Raw genomic sequence first — 16,478 nt, 5'->3', positions numbered from 1 at the left:
TTTTCATTACTCTGGACCCAAGGCTCTGCCATCATGTATTGCAAACGGCCTAATTCACATCACATTTGTCCAAATATTTTTTTTTTTAAGAAAATGTTTACAGTTACTGGCCAACATTAGGTCCTACGGATGATAGTGGGATAAATCGGAAGGATGTTTTCTTGAGTTGCTCCAGCAAATAGAGTGAAGGTGCTCCCAAAACGCCGCTGGGTAAAGAATTCGAGGATTTGAGGATTTATACTCAGCAACTTTATCTTAATCCAAAAAGATAGACAAGGGGTAACGAGTGGATATCTGGATTTTTAAAAATGCTCTTCATAATGTTCAATATAAAAAGTTGTCAGACTAAATTAACATTCACAGGGACAGAAGGTAATACATTAAGCACGAATGGATAATTGTAAAAGGACAGAAAACAGTGGGAAAGCAAGACTGTTTTTTTCAGCTCAGCAAGCTGCTTCACGTAGATTAGTCCTACCCCTCGGGTATTCATAATTTATATCATTGACTTAGAACAAAAGGGTTGAGTAACTTTTTCTGGTTCGTTGGTGACAGAAAGCTTGGTGGGAAATCGAACTGTGCAAAGGGACACTGAGGTTAAGTGAGTTAGCAAAGAGTATATTCAGAGAAAGTGTGAGCTATGCACTTTAATAGAGAAGTATCATTGCTTTTTTTTTACAAAAATGAGTAAGAGTTTGGCATGCCATTTCAGGAAATTCCACAAGTAAGTGTGCAAGTAAAGCAACCAATTAGGAAGGCAAACGGTATGTTGGTCATTGTTGGAGTACAAAAGGAATCTTGCTGAAACTGTACAGGGCTTGATGGGACCACGTATTCTCTGGACTATTGGATGTTATCCCTGTCAATACCCTATACACTTCAATTTGCTTTTTTTAAAATAAAGATGTTACACTGTAGTAATCATAAATCTTCCAGTGAACCCAATAAACTTAAAATTGGGTGCAGGAAACAGGGCCCCGGGGAGCTTAAAGAGAACATAGGAGACAGAATCAGGGAAGTTTGAAGAGAGTACTGGAAACAGAACTCTGACGAGTGGGGAAACATAGCCCAAACTAATGGTATTTCTGGACAATTGAAAAGTGCAGAGTTTTACTAGACCGATAAGTGTGATGAGGGGGATGTCCTATAAAAAGAGAGATTGAGGAAGAATAGGCTGTAGTCATTGGAGATAAAGAATAAGGGGTGATCTTGAGATGTAAAAGATTGTGAGTGTGATTGTTGAGGTGATGCCAAGAGGCTGTTTCTTCCAGTTGTAATCCTAACACTGGAGAAATAGTTTACAAATTAAGTGCTAATCATCTAGACCCAAGATGATCAAGTGACAGCACTGTCATCAGCACAATACCTTAATGTAATTACCAAATTATTTTGAAAAGGGATCGTGATCTGTATTCTGACAAGATGGTCTTGATTATAGATAATATTAGGTGATGGGAAGCAAGACAAATTAGACTAACACACATAAACCAGGTTTGCAAAGCATATTAGCTATAATCAATAAATAAGATAAATTGAAGAATCTCTAACCTATATCCGAGGAAGGAGCAGAGGGGAAGCTGTCCACTGGCACTGAATCAGGTGGCTTCCCATAAGTCATTTCATACAATAAGTGGCCAAAGGAATACACATCAACAGCTTCCATTGTCTAAAAAGTGCAAACATATATATAGACAAAGAACAATTAACCATATGACAATTTTAACATTCAGTGTTTAAGTATATTTGTCCACTTACTGGAAGATATCAGCCAAGGGTAAAGGAAAGGAAGGTGAAACAGTTGGCTCACTCCTCACCATTCACCCTTGAACATACCCTTTACCCATCTCAAACATGCATTTCAAATAACATCTGCAAAGATTAAGACTTCCACAAATAGAGAAGCTGAATCTAAACTTAGATCTTGTTTCTCTATGGGAATTTGGATTTATGTCTGTGAAGTAAAAGAGGATCTAGTCTTTAAAGCAAAAACTTTCGAAGATTTAAACCTATGAGGAATAATTAAGATCCATTCCAATTTCTTTTCTTCACCACTGTAACTGCACTGCAGCCAAAGGATGAACTGGCACTTAATTGATCCAAGTGAATTGCACAAGTTCTAATTCTGTTGTGATGAAGGGTTTCAACCCGATACATTGCAAATCCTTCCACCCCCACAGATGCTGGTTGACTCGCTGAGTTCCTCCAGCAGATTGTTTGTTGCTCCAGATTCCAGCATCTGCAGTCTCGTGTGTCTCCACAAGTTCTAATGACTAGTTGCTACATAAAACACTTCTTTACTAAAAGAAGGAAAACCTTGGCTAACTGGATTTGTAAAAATGCTTTCTTTTCATAACCTAAACTGTATTAAAAACAGCAAAAATTTTCTCAGCAAGGCTAAATTCAAGAGAAAGCGATTCAAAAGGAAGTTTTGATTACAAGGGTGCCTGGAAATAAAGTATAACAGCTTTAAAATAATCAAAATAACTTAATACACTGGTAAGGACAATGAATACTAACATTTATTTTCCTGGACTGTGTATAATAAGGTCTATAATAACTGGGCAATCCCAGCAATGAGTTTTCTATATCCAATAATTTACATGTATCACCATCAAGCATCACATTTGAGGCGTGAAGATGTCCATATGGAATTCTTTTCTCATGAAGAAACTTCAAGACCTGAAATAAAAATCAAGCTGATCACTAAGGTATATGCTTAAAAAAAATACCAGAGCTCAAGCAGACTGATTTTGAGGATCACCTGATGGGGTAGATTGAGACACAAATGAATAAACAGTATTTACCTCCAGTATTTGTCTCCCAAACGTTTTTATCTGCTGAAGGTCAAATCCTTGACTTTTCTTTGGACTGCAGTATTTCTTCATAAAACAATCCTTTGGTTTAGCCTTTGTGCAAATTATATTTAACAGAATTATTAATTACATTTTGTACCGATATAGAAAACAGACATATTACTAGCTTGTGAATGATGGCATTTCTAGCAAAAGAGCAACTGAACTTTTTTTTTGTAACTAAATGTCAACCAAATTAAATTGCTATTGTATTACCAAAGTACAGTTTCTATAACTGAAGAGTTAAATCTATTTTAAGAAACAGACTCAAAGTGAAAAATTTATACTTAGTCAAATTAAATATTTTTATTTTAAAATATTTATTTGTAAACTAATGTAGTTCTTGAATATGGAATATATTTAACTTTGAACATTCACGTGCCTTCATTACCAAACTTGGAGATAACCAGTCTCTATAAATCAAATCAACCAACTACTAATAAACCACTGGGTTCATGGCTTTTAGTTTTCTAATCTTGCTAAGTCACTTTACAATTTCAGCAGTATGGAATGACATAACATTGTACACAATGAAAACCAAGTAGGCTGCAATATGGTTGCAGTGAGGTACATAAGTTATCCTGCACTTTGAAGCATTAATCATATATACAATTGTTTATTACTAATTAAGTTTTCAGCATGCCCAGAAAATGAAAATCAGCTTAGACTAACGTCACGTTTACATTACTTAGTAGAAAATACCTTGCAGATATGATCTCTCAGTGTTCCTTTCTCATTGTACATTCGAATTACAAGTCCTGAAGATTCGCTAGCTGTGGCAAATGTGACAGGATATATGTATGGGTGCTAGGGGTTAAAACAGAAAAATTCAGACCAAAATTCATCTCACATTGAATTAAAGGTTTATCAGCAGCTTTGTAGCAAGAAGTATGCCATCCACCGATCTATTAGTAACACTTCGATCAAATCAAAATATTGCATATACAGAAGCCCCAATTGTCACCTTTAGTTTCTATGAACATAGCACATCTTAACTAGTGCTTTATTAGAAAGAGGTCAGGTGGTGAAGTCAAGGGACAGCCAACACCAGGTCTGATATTTTGCAACTCCAGACTAGCAAACTACAAAGTTTGCAGATAAGAACATCGGACAAGAATCAAGCTTCAGTTTGACACCAAAGATTGCACAGCTTATCAACAGTTGCTAGCCAGACTCGTAACTGACAAGAAAAAAAACTAAAAGATGAAAAAAAAGTCAACCAGAAGTTAAGTAGTACAGAATTTTTGTTCTTGAAATTATTATGGCATTATGGAGGAAAGATTGGATAAACTAGGATTGTTTTCTTTGAAACATGGGAGGATGAGGGGCAACGTAAACAGAGATATGCATATAAAATTGAGGGATCAAGATAAAATAGGAAGAAAATAGCAGGGAAATCTAAAACAACTACACATAAATTTAAAGTAATTGGTAGAATTAGAGAGGAAAGAAAAAGAAATCAACTAGAGGGTAGGAGGAGTCTGGAAATGAGTCTAAAAAGGGAAGGCAGAAACCCTCATCACTTTTTTAAAAAATACTTCGATATGTACTTGGAGAGCCATGATCTGTAGGGCCATGGACCTAATGCTGGAAGGGAGGATTAAGTGAGCTAGCTCTTTTTTGATTAACACAGACCAAATGGCATCCTGCTCTGTTTCAATTTTCTCTGGTTTGACTCTAGTATTTTCTGGTAAGTTAAGCAGTGGTCCTACATTAACTATAAAATGTCTAGAGTAGTTGAAAACTTTGTAGGACTTTGAATGATTACTTACAGACCAAGAAGGTAAAAGCTTCATTGCTGACTGAAGGTCTTTATCAGAGAGAAACATATCAGGACCAAGATCAGCCTGCAAAACAGATCACAGGCGAAATAAAAGTGAAATAAGACAAAAGTTCACTTGTCTAGAAACACTGAAAGGACCCTTCAAAACAGCTGCAATCTGGCTCCAATGTCATCTGAACTGCAAAGTTTAATATGAATCAACAAAAGTCAAAGTGCACTTATGGAGAGAATTACTCAGGTATGAGATAAGCTCTCATTCTAACATAGTGAAAAATTGAATTACATGTCTGAGCGCACGTGGTGTCATCTTTTCCATTACAGACATGCACAAGAATTTATAACAAACAACCCACATCAGCTTGTTTTACCGTAGTTAAGCTTCCTTATTCAGAGTTACATCTCATTGTTATTCAAATATAAACACTACAGATAAAATAAGTTCAATATCAAACCAGTCCTAATTATTAAAATAAAACCTATTACCAAACATCAATGATTGACCTGGCACCCTTGTTAAGCTTTGCCAGAACAACTTGCACATCCTCAGCCCAATAATATTTTATCTCAAATCAGAGACAAACTTGCAAAGGATTTTTTAATTATTGGCTAGATACTCAATGGAACTCATTAATAAATCAGAATCAAGCCACAACTAGCAAAAGCTTTATTGTTGCACACAGAGAAGCTTCGCTAATGAAACCTACATCCCAAGGTGCATTGCATACATGACTCTTCACACAAAATGAGTTACATTAGTATGAACTTAATAAAACTTAATTATCCCAGTCTTCTAAAAATCAGGACTTACCCAGCTTAATACTTGTCGCTCTTTGGGCTGATCCTTACTTTTTATTAAAAGATGTCGTTTTCTTAATCTCCAACCTTGAAAAGAAATAATTTTTCAAATCTGAAGTGATCAGTATCTGCAATAAGTAGCATCTACAAATATCCAAAGTGGGGTAATATAAACAGCTGGATTTCATCTTGTCTAAACACAATACTTTTAAAAATACACTGTAAAGTACCATACTCCAATTCTAAAGACTTGAAATGGCATTTTTACCTTGGCTCACAAGCCGAGATCAAATTGGACTGTGACAAGGGGAGTGGAAGCTAGTGAGAAGCTTATTGTAGATGAAGCACTAAGGTTTGCAATATTTCGAAAATGGGGCGAGGTTTTACAGGTTAATTTTTTTTCTAAAATAGTAAATTTGAGTTGAATCTGAAAATGGCAAACAGACGATCTCAGAGGTCCTATATACCTATAGATTGATGTGAATGCAGACTCCGTAAGTAAAGTCCAATACTTGTAGAGGCCTAAAAATCTGTATAAAGTTGTAAGTATTTGTTGAGGTAATAGTCTTGCCATTTTATTTCAAAAAAGAGTCCATTAACAATAATACATTCACATCAGAATTCACACATAATGATTTGGAATCTGCTGGGAAAAGCCAGCAACTCCGCATCAGTCAACATTTCACCATATTAGGACTTTTAAATTCAAGGTTCCCACGTGAATGCAAATTCCTTTGAACTTGCTAACAGTTCTTCACCAATGAAGTGACACTAGATGCCTCACAGAAACCAGCAGTAGAGTACAAACTCCCTGCAATGTCCCAGCAGTTATACGGAGGAATCTACCCACTGCAAATGCAAGCTTGGATCTAGTGCAGGGGCAGCATCCATTCATTTGACTGAAGAGGAATGGCTGCATGGGGTGCAAGAGCAAGACAAATTATTTTTAAATCTTAGCTTACATGATTTTGTTTTCCTATTTTTGAAATGTTTTAACAGAAATTTGTAACATTTCTGAATGTTAGGGGCATTATCTACATCTTAGGTTCCTGCATCTTTCACGCACCATCACCACCACCATCCCCCAAACACAGAACTCACTCAACTCATCTAACAGAGTGGCTGGACAATGTGACAATGTTCATTTTGGAAATTGTTCCACATACACCAGTTGCTGAGAACAATTAGTCAACAAAGTCAAACCTAGGTAAAATATCAAATATAAGGAAGAATTTACACTCCTAGCTTCAACCAAGTAAATTCACATAAATGCTATAATTGCCTGTAACACACAGATCAGAGACTATGCTAGGGACAATAAAAATGAATAAGATAGATAGAGAATAGTTTTAACCATCGAGCTCATCTCCCTAATAATAAAGATGGAAACTTCTTCTTTGCCAGCTGTTAAATTCCTATCTGAAACAAATCAGTGAAGTCCCAATCTACATTTATAATGAAGAAAATAACTACATGTTCATTTCAGTTACAACAGCCACATGCAATAGGGGGAAAAAAAATCACTGCAGCAGGGAATAAGAATATTGCCAGGATAGAATGCTGACATCAAACTTTGTCCATATTAAACGAGAGATGTGAAAAAAATACTCCAAACTCAGTCTTGATAAACATAAACTATTAGCAAACATATGCATAAACTACTGTAGACTTACTTACCTATCTCCTTTAATGGTTCTACCACTTCCCAATTAGGTTCAGAACGGAAGAACATTGATACCTGTTGCAAGGCGATTTCTGTTCGGTGGGTTAAAGGAGGAAAATCATGTTATGCAGATACTCAATTAATATCACTGAACAATAAATCATTACCAAACATATAAAGTACAACAAGTAACTTTAAGAACAAAGTACTTTATTTACTCTGCCAGACCAGAGCGGAATATTGGAAATGAAATACAGTAACTAGTAACAATTATTATTTACATCTTATTTACTATGCCAGACCAGACAGGAATATTGGAAACGAAATACAGTAATTAGTAACAGCCATTACATGACTGTAATGGGCCAGGTCTTAAACAATAATGAGACAGAGCACAAGAAGGAGATAGAGAGCCTTGTGGCATAGTGCCAAGACGACAACCTCTCCCTCAACGTCAGCAAAACAAAAGAGCTGGTCATTGATTTCAGGAAGCGAGGCAGAGTACACACCCCTCCTGAGATGGTTGAGAGCTTCAAGTTTCTAAGTGTAAATACTGCCAACAATTTGTCCTGGTCCAGCCACGTGGACACTATGGCCAAGAAAGCAAATTATCACTTCTATTTCCTCAGAAGGCCAAGAAAATTCAGCACATCCCTAATGACACCCTCCAATAATTTTTTTTTTTTTTACAGATGCACCAGAGAAAACATCTTATCTGGATGCATCACAGCTTGGTATGGCAACTGCTCTGCCCAAGACCACAAGAATTTTCAGAGAATTGTGAATGCAGCCCAGTCTATCACAGAAACCAGCCTCTCTTCCATTGACTTTGTCTATACTTCTGGCTGCCTTGGGAAAGCAGCCAACATAATGAAGGACCTCTCCCACCCCAGTCATTCCCTCTTCTTGCCTCCTTCCATCGGGCAGAAGATACAAAAGCTTGAGAACTTGTACCAGCAGGATCAAGGGCAGCTTCTATCCTGCTGTTTTAAGGCTCTTGAATGGATCTCTTGTATGATAAAGATGAAGTCTTGATCTCTCAATCCCTCGTCAAGGCCCTTGCACTTTATTTGCCTACCTACACTGCACTTTCTCTGTAACTGTAACACTATATTCTGCATTTTTTCCCCCCTTTTGTACTACCTCAATGTACTTCTGTATGGAATGATCTGTCTGGATGGCATGCAAGCAAAAGCTTTATCTCGATACATATAACAATGATAAATCAATTACCAATTATTACATCACTGATATAGCTGCAATATTTTTCTCTATCCCTTAGTCCAAGGTGTCCAACAGTGAAAGGCTAATTTTGGCTGGAATCAATAAAAAATTTAGATACATTTAGATACTCAAAACAATAAACCCAAATTTGATCATAAGTGTGCACTTAAAGTTTGCTCATCTCAGCTGCTGTGGACATAGAGACAACAGACTACAAGTGGCCTCAGGTTCACAAATTTAACATATATCGGCCAACGTTCCTGCATCTGATTCCTAACTAGAAATCTGTTAGCAGTGAGTGCAAACAGACAACATAATGATTTCCTCAAGACTCAATGGTGATTGTGAAACAAAGATAAAACCTTCAACGTCCAAAGTGAAACTTAGCCAACTACCACTTCCACAAGTTACTGGATAATCACTGATATTTGTTAAACAGTGGCAATGTTCAATTCTGCAGCACAGTTATTCACCCTTGGCTGCTCTGACAGCATTTCACAAACCTTCAGCCTCTACCACAAAGAAGATCAAGAGAAGGTGGTGCATGGAATACCACCACATGCAAGTTGTACACCATCCTGAACTGGAAATTTATAACTAGCCCCTCATTGTCACTGAGGCTAAGTCATTTCAGGACAATTAGCAACAGGCAAAAAACAAAGCTGGACTTTCAAGCGATGCCTAGATCCCAAAGTGAATCTTTTTTTAAAAATCTGTTTGCAACTCATCAGCAAATGAATATTTATATTTCTAAAAGTGATAGTTTTCCATGATAATGAAGGTGTAAGAAAAGGTATAGTGACTATTATTTTTGAAATACAGCATTGTGTACTTTGAAAGCTTTACTTATAGCAAGAAACTATGCAAATGCCTGGAGTATCTATTTTGAAAAGAGTGCACAAACCAAAACCATCATCAAGCCAACCCATAGCAATGCACACATCTGTTTCAGTCATACTGACCTGTGTAGTTGGAAGAGTAGTTGATAGGATCCAGAAATTTTTTAACTAACTCGCAGTTGGATAACATATGCTGTGTTGTGATGAAATTCAGGTAATTCTGAAGTCCCCGTTGCCTTTCTGCTATGAACTCTCGATCCATATTTCCAATTAACTTTTTGGGAGGTAGAGGTAGGATCAGGCCTGAGATCTGTAATAAACATCAATTGTGCCTAACCATAAACATACTGATCATTTGCTATGTCAACATGATTCTAAGTTTTTTTTTTAAAAATTCATTTCATAAAAATCTCAATTTGCTGTACCCTTTTCAACAGCTCAAATAATTGTTTACTGAAGTCGAAAATATTTTAAGCTATAGTTACTGCTGAAAATGAATTACATACTTATATTAGTATTTTGGCAATCAATATGTAGACTGTTTCATGATATCCAAACTGATGCACAAACACCTGATCTTCCATTTGAAGTAAAACTGTAATATAATAGTAATAAGAGTGTCAAGCATCAGGTCAGCTGCATGCATTTAAAACTACCTTTTAATCCACTATATGCAAATGAGTGACTTATCAGATTTATTTGAAAAACATGGCATCTTAGTTTGGAATACCAGAAGTTTGGTCTTATACAATTCCTTAACAGAGAATAATTAGTGGTTAAAAAAAACCTAAATTTCATTTTTATGACAGAACTAGACTTAAAATTTCAGTCCTTATATTAATATTTATTCTTCACACTTATAAGATAAATGCTGCAATACTTACGACATTTTGGAACCGCACTTAATAAGATACTTCTATCCAAAGAAAGTTATTTCCATAATCTCACAAAATTTGCTTACAGAATTTATTTTCTGAAAAGGTATTTTTATGAATATTTTAAAATTTAAGACTATCTTCTACAGTATTACAAAAGTTACCTGTAAACTAGTATTCAGGACATCAAAGTCACTGTATCTTCTAATAATCTGCAAGTAATCAAAATATAAAATAAAAAATATATAATAAGCTGTTTTTAAGCCTCAATATTCTTCAATTATATTGCAGAGAAATATTTAGAGTCACATTTAAACTAGAAAGAGTAAGGTTCAACATGTAGGTGATTTCTTCTCATCCTGGAAAATAAAATCTACCTTCAAACTCTAGCAAAACTGACATTCTGCAGTGTATTTATGACATACTTACAAGAGAAATTTTCACATGCATCTTCCCCAGAATTGGGCAATATACATTCTTGTCCATTGTATTGTCTCAATCCTACATAAAACATGCCTCAATTTGGCACTAACTACTGATCTCAATCAGACCGCAAATTTAGTGGTGAGTGGCAAACAAGTGCCATTATACGAACACAAAATGAGCAGCTCATGGGCACACTGCTGTGGCAGAGCTGAAATACTAGTACTTCACACTAAAAGCAAGTGGCCTTGAACAGAACCATTCCATCCTTCAGTATTAACATGTTTCACTTTGATCAAACAAGAATTAGTAAGAAAATCAGGAATATGAATAGTTAACAGTACATTTTTATTAATGATGAAGAATCACTGATGCAAAATCATTTCTGATCATTTATGTATTGAACACTCTGTACTTCAAATTTCAGAAGTCATTCGCATTACTTTCTTATACTGAAAGTACTTTATTACGACAGGATTTTCTTGTTAGTTTAAGTTTGATTTACCCAACTATTGACTACAGTTGTAAATTTGCTATTTTTCATGCAAAAATATGAAGAAATCTTGTTTCACATTCCACGTAATATTGGATGTGTGTGTAATACCAAAAAGAAATGTCTACACATATCAAAAGAGAGGTAATACTATTGTGTGAAATCTCTTAACGGCTTAAAGTTAAAATGAGCCATGCTACATGAATAATTAAGATTACCACCAAGAAGAATACAAATTTTAGCCTCAATTAACTTAAAGTGGCAGATAGGGCAATCCAGTGGGGCAATACAAAAAGCTCCACAAATTCTTCCTTGGATATCTCATCATTGCACAAGAAATCATATCTTCAATTACAGCGCTTCCTAATTAAATTATTATTAACCATGATTTGATTTAGTCTGCTTGCAAAATGTGTTCTAATTAATTGGGACTGTAATGACACATTATTCTGACATGCAGCAATAGAACGCACAATTATTTTTATCTCAAAGTATATTAACTGCAATGGCCAAGTTGCACAAATTGGATGCTTTTCCTCCAAGCAATAGTGCTAAACATGTCCAACACTAATTAACGGTCACCACTCAGAAGTATCATCTAGTTTGCTGAATAGAATACTTTGTCCAACAAGATACTCCACCTAATCGAGCAGAAATAACATTGCACAGATATCCTGCCACTACAATCAAACAACAGCTAATTCACAGTAAACTTCCCATGCTGCTAACTTGAAGCCGAGGAAATGCAGGAAAACGCAATGCACTGCACAAGTAGAGTTTCGTGACTTAAATACTAAATGCTTAGAACAAGACAAAAATAGAAGTTGTGAAGGTTTTACTTGTAGATAAAATGCTACTCTACTTCATTCAGCAAATATTTTCAGTTTGTACCAATAAACATGGAAAACCAAACTCTTTCTTCAAAGTAGTTTTAAGTTAAATTCTCAAAACACTAAAGTTAAACACTTCAAATTTTACATTTTTCAATTGATCAGAACTCCTGTAAACAGAGTTAATTCATTGAACAGTCTCCTAAAGTCAATTAAATTTCACTCAATGGATTATAAATTGGACCCCAAATGAGTGGATCAGGTTTGCAGTCCTTTGTGCACTAACAACTGTGTACTAAGAATTTAAGGTAGTTGTGAGATGTAGCCAACGTATACAAGTCTCCTCACAAAAAGGGTGGAAAGGAGAAACATAATCCCTCCCATTGACCAAAATTGAGGAAGCAACCCAGCACCGTAGGACTAGATAGGGGAAGTCCAAAAAAAATCCCTTCTAGGAAGGATTTCTCATAACAACACAAATGGTGGTGTAAATACAAGGACCAAATTCAGTGTGGGCAGCACAAATCCACTCTGTTGCAAAGCTCAGCAGTTTCAGTAATTTAAACACTTTTAATCCTAATAGACCAAAGTCTTTCCTTATTCACTCATTTCTTTAAAGGGTTATCAGAACAGCAGCTAAAAAAAACTTTGTACTATAATGCTGGTACTGGATTGGGTATTGTGTAATGAACCAGAGGTGATTAGAGAGCTTAAGGTGAAGGAACCCTTAGGAGGCAGTGATCACAACATCATTGAGTTCACTTTGAAATTTGAGAAGGAGAAGCCAAACAAAATCCGATGTGTCAGTATTTCAGTGGAGTAAAGGAAAGTACAGTAGCATGAGAGAGGAACTGGCCAAAGTTGACTGGAAAGGGACACTAGCGGGAAGGACGGCAGAGCAGAAATGGCTGGAGTTTCTGCGAGAAGTGAGGAAAGTGCAAGACAGATATATTCCAAAAAAGAAGAAATTTTCGAATGGAAAAAGGACACAACCATGGCTGACAAGAGAAGTCAAAGCCAAAGTAAAAGCAAAGGAGAGGGCATACAAGGAAGCAACAATTAGTGGGAAGATAGAGGATTGGGAAGCTTTTAAAAACTTACAAAAGGTAACTAAGAAGGTCATTAGGAAGGAAAAGATGAACTATGAAAGGAAGCTAGCAAATAATATCAGAGAGGATACTAAAGGCTTTTTCAAATATATAAAGAGTAAAAGACAGGCGAGAAGATATAGGACCGATAGAAAACAATGCTGGAGAAATTGTAATGGAAGACAAGGAGATTGCAGAGGAACCGAATGAAGACATCAGCAGTATACCGGACACTCAAGGGTGTCAGGGAAGAGAAGTACATGCAGTCACAATTACAACAGAGAAGGTACTCAGGAAGCTGAGTGGTCTAAGGGTAGATAAGCCTTCCGGACCAGATGGAATGCCGCCTCATGTTCTGAAGGAAGTAGCTGTAGAGATTGTGGAGGCTTTAGTAATGATCTTTCAAGAATCAATAGATTCTGGCATGGTTCTGGAGGACTGGAAAATTGCAACTGCCACTCTGCTATTTAAGAAGGGTGCGAGGCAGCAAAAAGGAAATTATAGACCTGTTAGCCTGACATCAGTGGTTGCGAAGTTGTTGGAGTCGATTGTCAAGGATGAGGTTACGGAGTACCTGGAGGCACATGACAAGATAGGCCGAACTCAGCATGGTTTCCTTAAAGGAAAATCATGCCTGACAAACCTATTGCAATTTTTTGAGGAAATTACAAGCAGGCTACATAAAGGAGATGCGGTGGATGTTGTGTATTTTGATTTTCAGAAGGCCTTTGACAAGGTGCCACACGAGGCTGCTAAACAAGATAAGAGCCCATGGAATTACAGGAAAGTTACGAGCATGGATAGTGCATTGGCTGACTGGCAGGAAACAGAGTGGGAACAAAGGGATCCTATTCTGGTTGGCTGCCGGTTACCAGTGGTGTTCCACAGGCGTCCATGTTGGGGCCGCTTCTTTTTACATTGTACACCAATGATTTGGATTATGGAATAAATGGCTTTGTGGCTAAGTTCGCCGATGATACAAAGATAGGTAGAGGGGCGGGTAGTGTTGAGGAAACAGAGCCTGCAGAGAGTCTCGGATAGACTAGGAGAATGGGCAAAGAAGTGGCAAATGAAATACAATGTTGGAAAGTGTATGGTCATGCACTTTGGTAGAAGAAATAAATGGGCAGACTATGATTTAAATGGAGAGAAAATTCAAAATTCAGAGATGCAAAGGGACTTGGAGTCCTCCTGCAGGATACCCTAAAAGTTAACCTCCAGGTCGAGTTGGCAGTGAAGAAGGCCAATGCAATGTTGGCATTCATCTCTAGAGGAATAGAATACAAGAGCAGGAATGTGATGTTGAGGCTCTATAAGGTATTGGTAAGACCTCACTTGGAGTACTGTGTGCAGTATTGGGCTCCTTATTTAAGAAAGGATGTGCTGATGTTGGAGAGGGTTCAGAGAAGACTCACTAGAATGATTCCAGGAATGAGAGAGTTAACATATGAGGAACATTTGACGGTTCTTGGACTGTACTCCTTGGAGTTCAGAAGAATGAGGGGGGACCTCATAGAAACATTTCTAATGTTAAAAGGCCTGGACAGAGTAGATGTGGCAAAGTTGTTTCCCATGGTAGGGGAGTCTAGTACAAGAGAGCACAACTTCAGGATTGAAGGGCGCCCATTCAGAACAGAGATGCGGAGAAATTTCTTTAGCCAGAGAGTGGTGAATCTGTGGGATTTGTTGCCATGGGCGGCTGTGGAGGCAAAGTCATTGGGTGTATTTAAAGCAGAGATTGATAAGTATCTGAGTAGCCAGGGCATCAAAGGTTATGGTGAGAATGCAGGGGAGTGGGGCTAAATGGGAGAATGGATCAGCTCACGATAGAATGGTGGAGCAGACTCGATGGGCTGAATGGCCGGCTTCTGCTCCTTTGTCTTAAGGTCGGATCAATCAAGTTCATTTTTAATTAAGCCTTATTCAATGGGCTGGAAGATATATTAATGGCACAAGGAAAGCTTGTACTTAGATAGCACCTTTCACAGCCTCAGGATGTTTCATAACCAGTGAGGTACAAATGAAATGTAAATGAAAATTTTTATCTAAACAGTGCAGCAGACAATTTCACATACCAATGAGGTAATAATTTCAGTATAATATTGAAAGCAGCCACTTAGCCCAGTAAATCTATGCCAGCTCTCAGAGCAATCCCATTCCACCACTTATTTCCATGTAATTTATTCCCTAACTCGTGCCCATTAATGCCCTCCACCCCCCCCCCCCCCCCCACCTAGACTAGGGGCAATTAACTGTAGCCAATTCACCTAATAACTAGCAAATCTTTGAGACATGGGAGGAAACCAGAAATTAAAGAATTTGATTGGACTTGCCAGCACTATAGTTTTGTACAAGGTTTTTTTAGCTACTGCTCTGAGAAAGCACCTGAGGCCAGAATTGAACCCGAATCGCTGGAACGGAGAGACAGCTGCATTACCTGCAGCGTCACTTAACTGATAATACATATGTTCTGGCGAGGTTGCTTTCAGGAAAAGTATTACAAAAGCAAAATACTGCAAATACTAGAATTCTTAAATGAAAACTGAAACTTCTGGAAATTCCAAGCAGACCAGCAACAGCACTGGAGAGGAATCAGAGCTCATGTTTCAGGTCAATGACCTTTCATCAAAACTGGGAAAAGTTACAAAAAAAAATGGGAGAGCAGGGAGCTGGAAAGAACAAAAGGGAAGACTAGTAGTAGGAGAAGTTGGTAGTTGGTAGTAGTAGTTGGTACCAATTGAAAGAGGATGGTAAAAACTAGTTAATAACAAAAAGCAAGTCTTGAGAGAGAGGGAAGGTGAAATGGTGAAGAATGCCAAAGAGAGAATGGGATGGAGAATGAAAGTAATTGGCAACAGAAGCTCAAGGTCACACTTGCTAACTGAAGAGAGGTGCTCTGCAAAGCAGTCACCTAATCTGCCTTTGGTTTCCCACAACATAGAGGGAATCACATTGTGAGCATTGTGCAGTCCATGGCCCCAAACCCTTCTTTCTAAGTGAAGCAGGCATTACTTATGCTTCTTTCAATGTAGTAACCAATTGAGTGAAGCCCAGGAGAACAGAAAAGCTAACTGTGAAATAAAGATGCTGCTGAAGTAAATCCAACAATTGTTCTAGAGGAGTCAACATGTGATGTTTCTAAAGAGAACCAAGATGAGACCACATCGTTAAGTCCATAGACAAGACACACCAACAATACTTTTGACTCCACTGTTAAACCCAGCAACACTGTGAAGATCACTTTGCGGAAACTAATAATTGGTCAACATTTATAAATACGTTAAATCAGTTTGTTTTCATGCAAATGTAGTATATGTAATACTGGTTATGAGCAATGATTGTTTTGGTAATTTGGTACCAATTCAGTAATTGTAATCATTTGATTAAAATAAAACGATGAAAGCTGAATTATTGTTCTTTGAGCAACTTCTCTTCAATTAACAGTTCTCCTTTTTAAATTCTGCACACATTCAACTGGTGAAATAAAAGGATCACAAAGTAATTAATTTCTAGCAACATACCTGCCAACTGTTCTCTGCTGAAACTCCACGTTGTACACGAATGATATATTCCTATAGAAATAAATACAAATATGCAAGTTAAAACAAGGTAA

At 37.1% G+C, this 16,478-nt stretch overlaps 1 protein-coding gene across 2 annotated transcripts in view; it reads right to left on the bottom strand.

The window, feature by feature from the left end:
• pxk (PX domain containing serine/threonine kinase) overlaps positions 1-16,478 on the bottom strand; it is a 60,226-nt gene that overhangs the window by 35,314 nt on the left and 8,434 nt on the right. For both annotated transcript variants that reach the window (XM_052017228.1, XM_052017229.1), the window contains exons 2-11: positions 16,387-16,437; positions 10,196-10,243; positions 9,280-9,466; positions 7,108-7,185; positions 5,444-5,517; positions 4,625-4,699; positions 3,555-3,659; positions 2,805-2,906; positions 2,518-2,679; positions 1,549-1,666 (exon numbers count right to left, since the gene is read on the bottom strand). In XM_052017228.1, coding sequence (XP_051873188.1) covers positions 1,549-1,666; positions 2,518-2,679; positions 2,805-2,906; positions 3,555-3,659; positions 4,625-4,699; positions 5,444-5,517; positions 7,108-7,185; positions 9,280-9,466; positions 10,196-10,243; positions 16,387-16,437 — 1,000 coding nt within the window. The remainder of the gene's footprint in view (positions 1-1,548; positions 1,667-2,517; positions 2,680-2,804; positions 2,907-3,554; positions 3,660-4,624; positions 4,700-5,443; positions 5,518-7,107; positions 7,186-9,279; positions 9,467-10,195; positions 10,244-16,386; positions 16,438-16,478) is intronic.

Source organism: Pristis pectinata, chromosome 6, assembly GCF_009764475.1.
Source record: "Pristis pectinata isolate sPriPec2 chromosome 6, sPriPec2.1.pri, whole genome shotgun sequence".
In the NCBI taxonomy this organism is placed as follows: domain Eukaryota; kingdom Metazoa; phylum Chordata; class Chondrichthyes; order Rhinopristiformes; family Pristidae; genus Pristis; species Pristis pectinata.
This window is presented reverse-complemented; position numbering and strand designations above follow the sequence as displayed.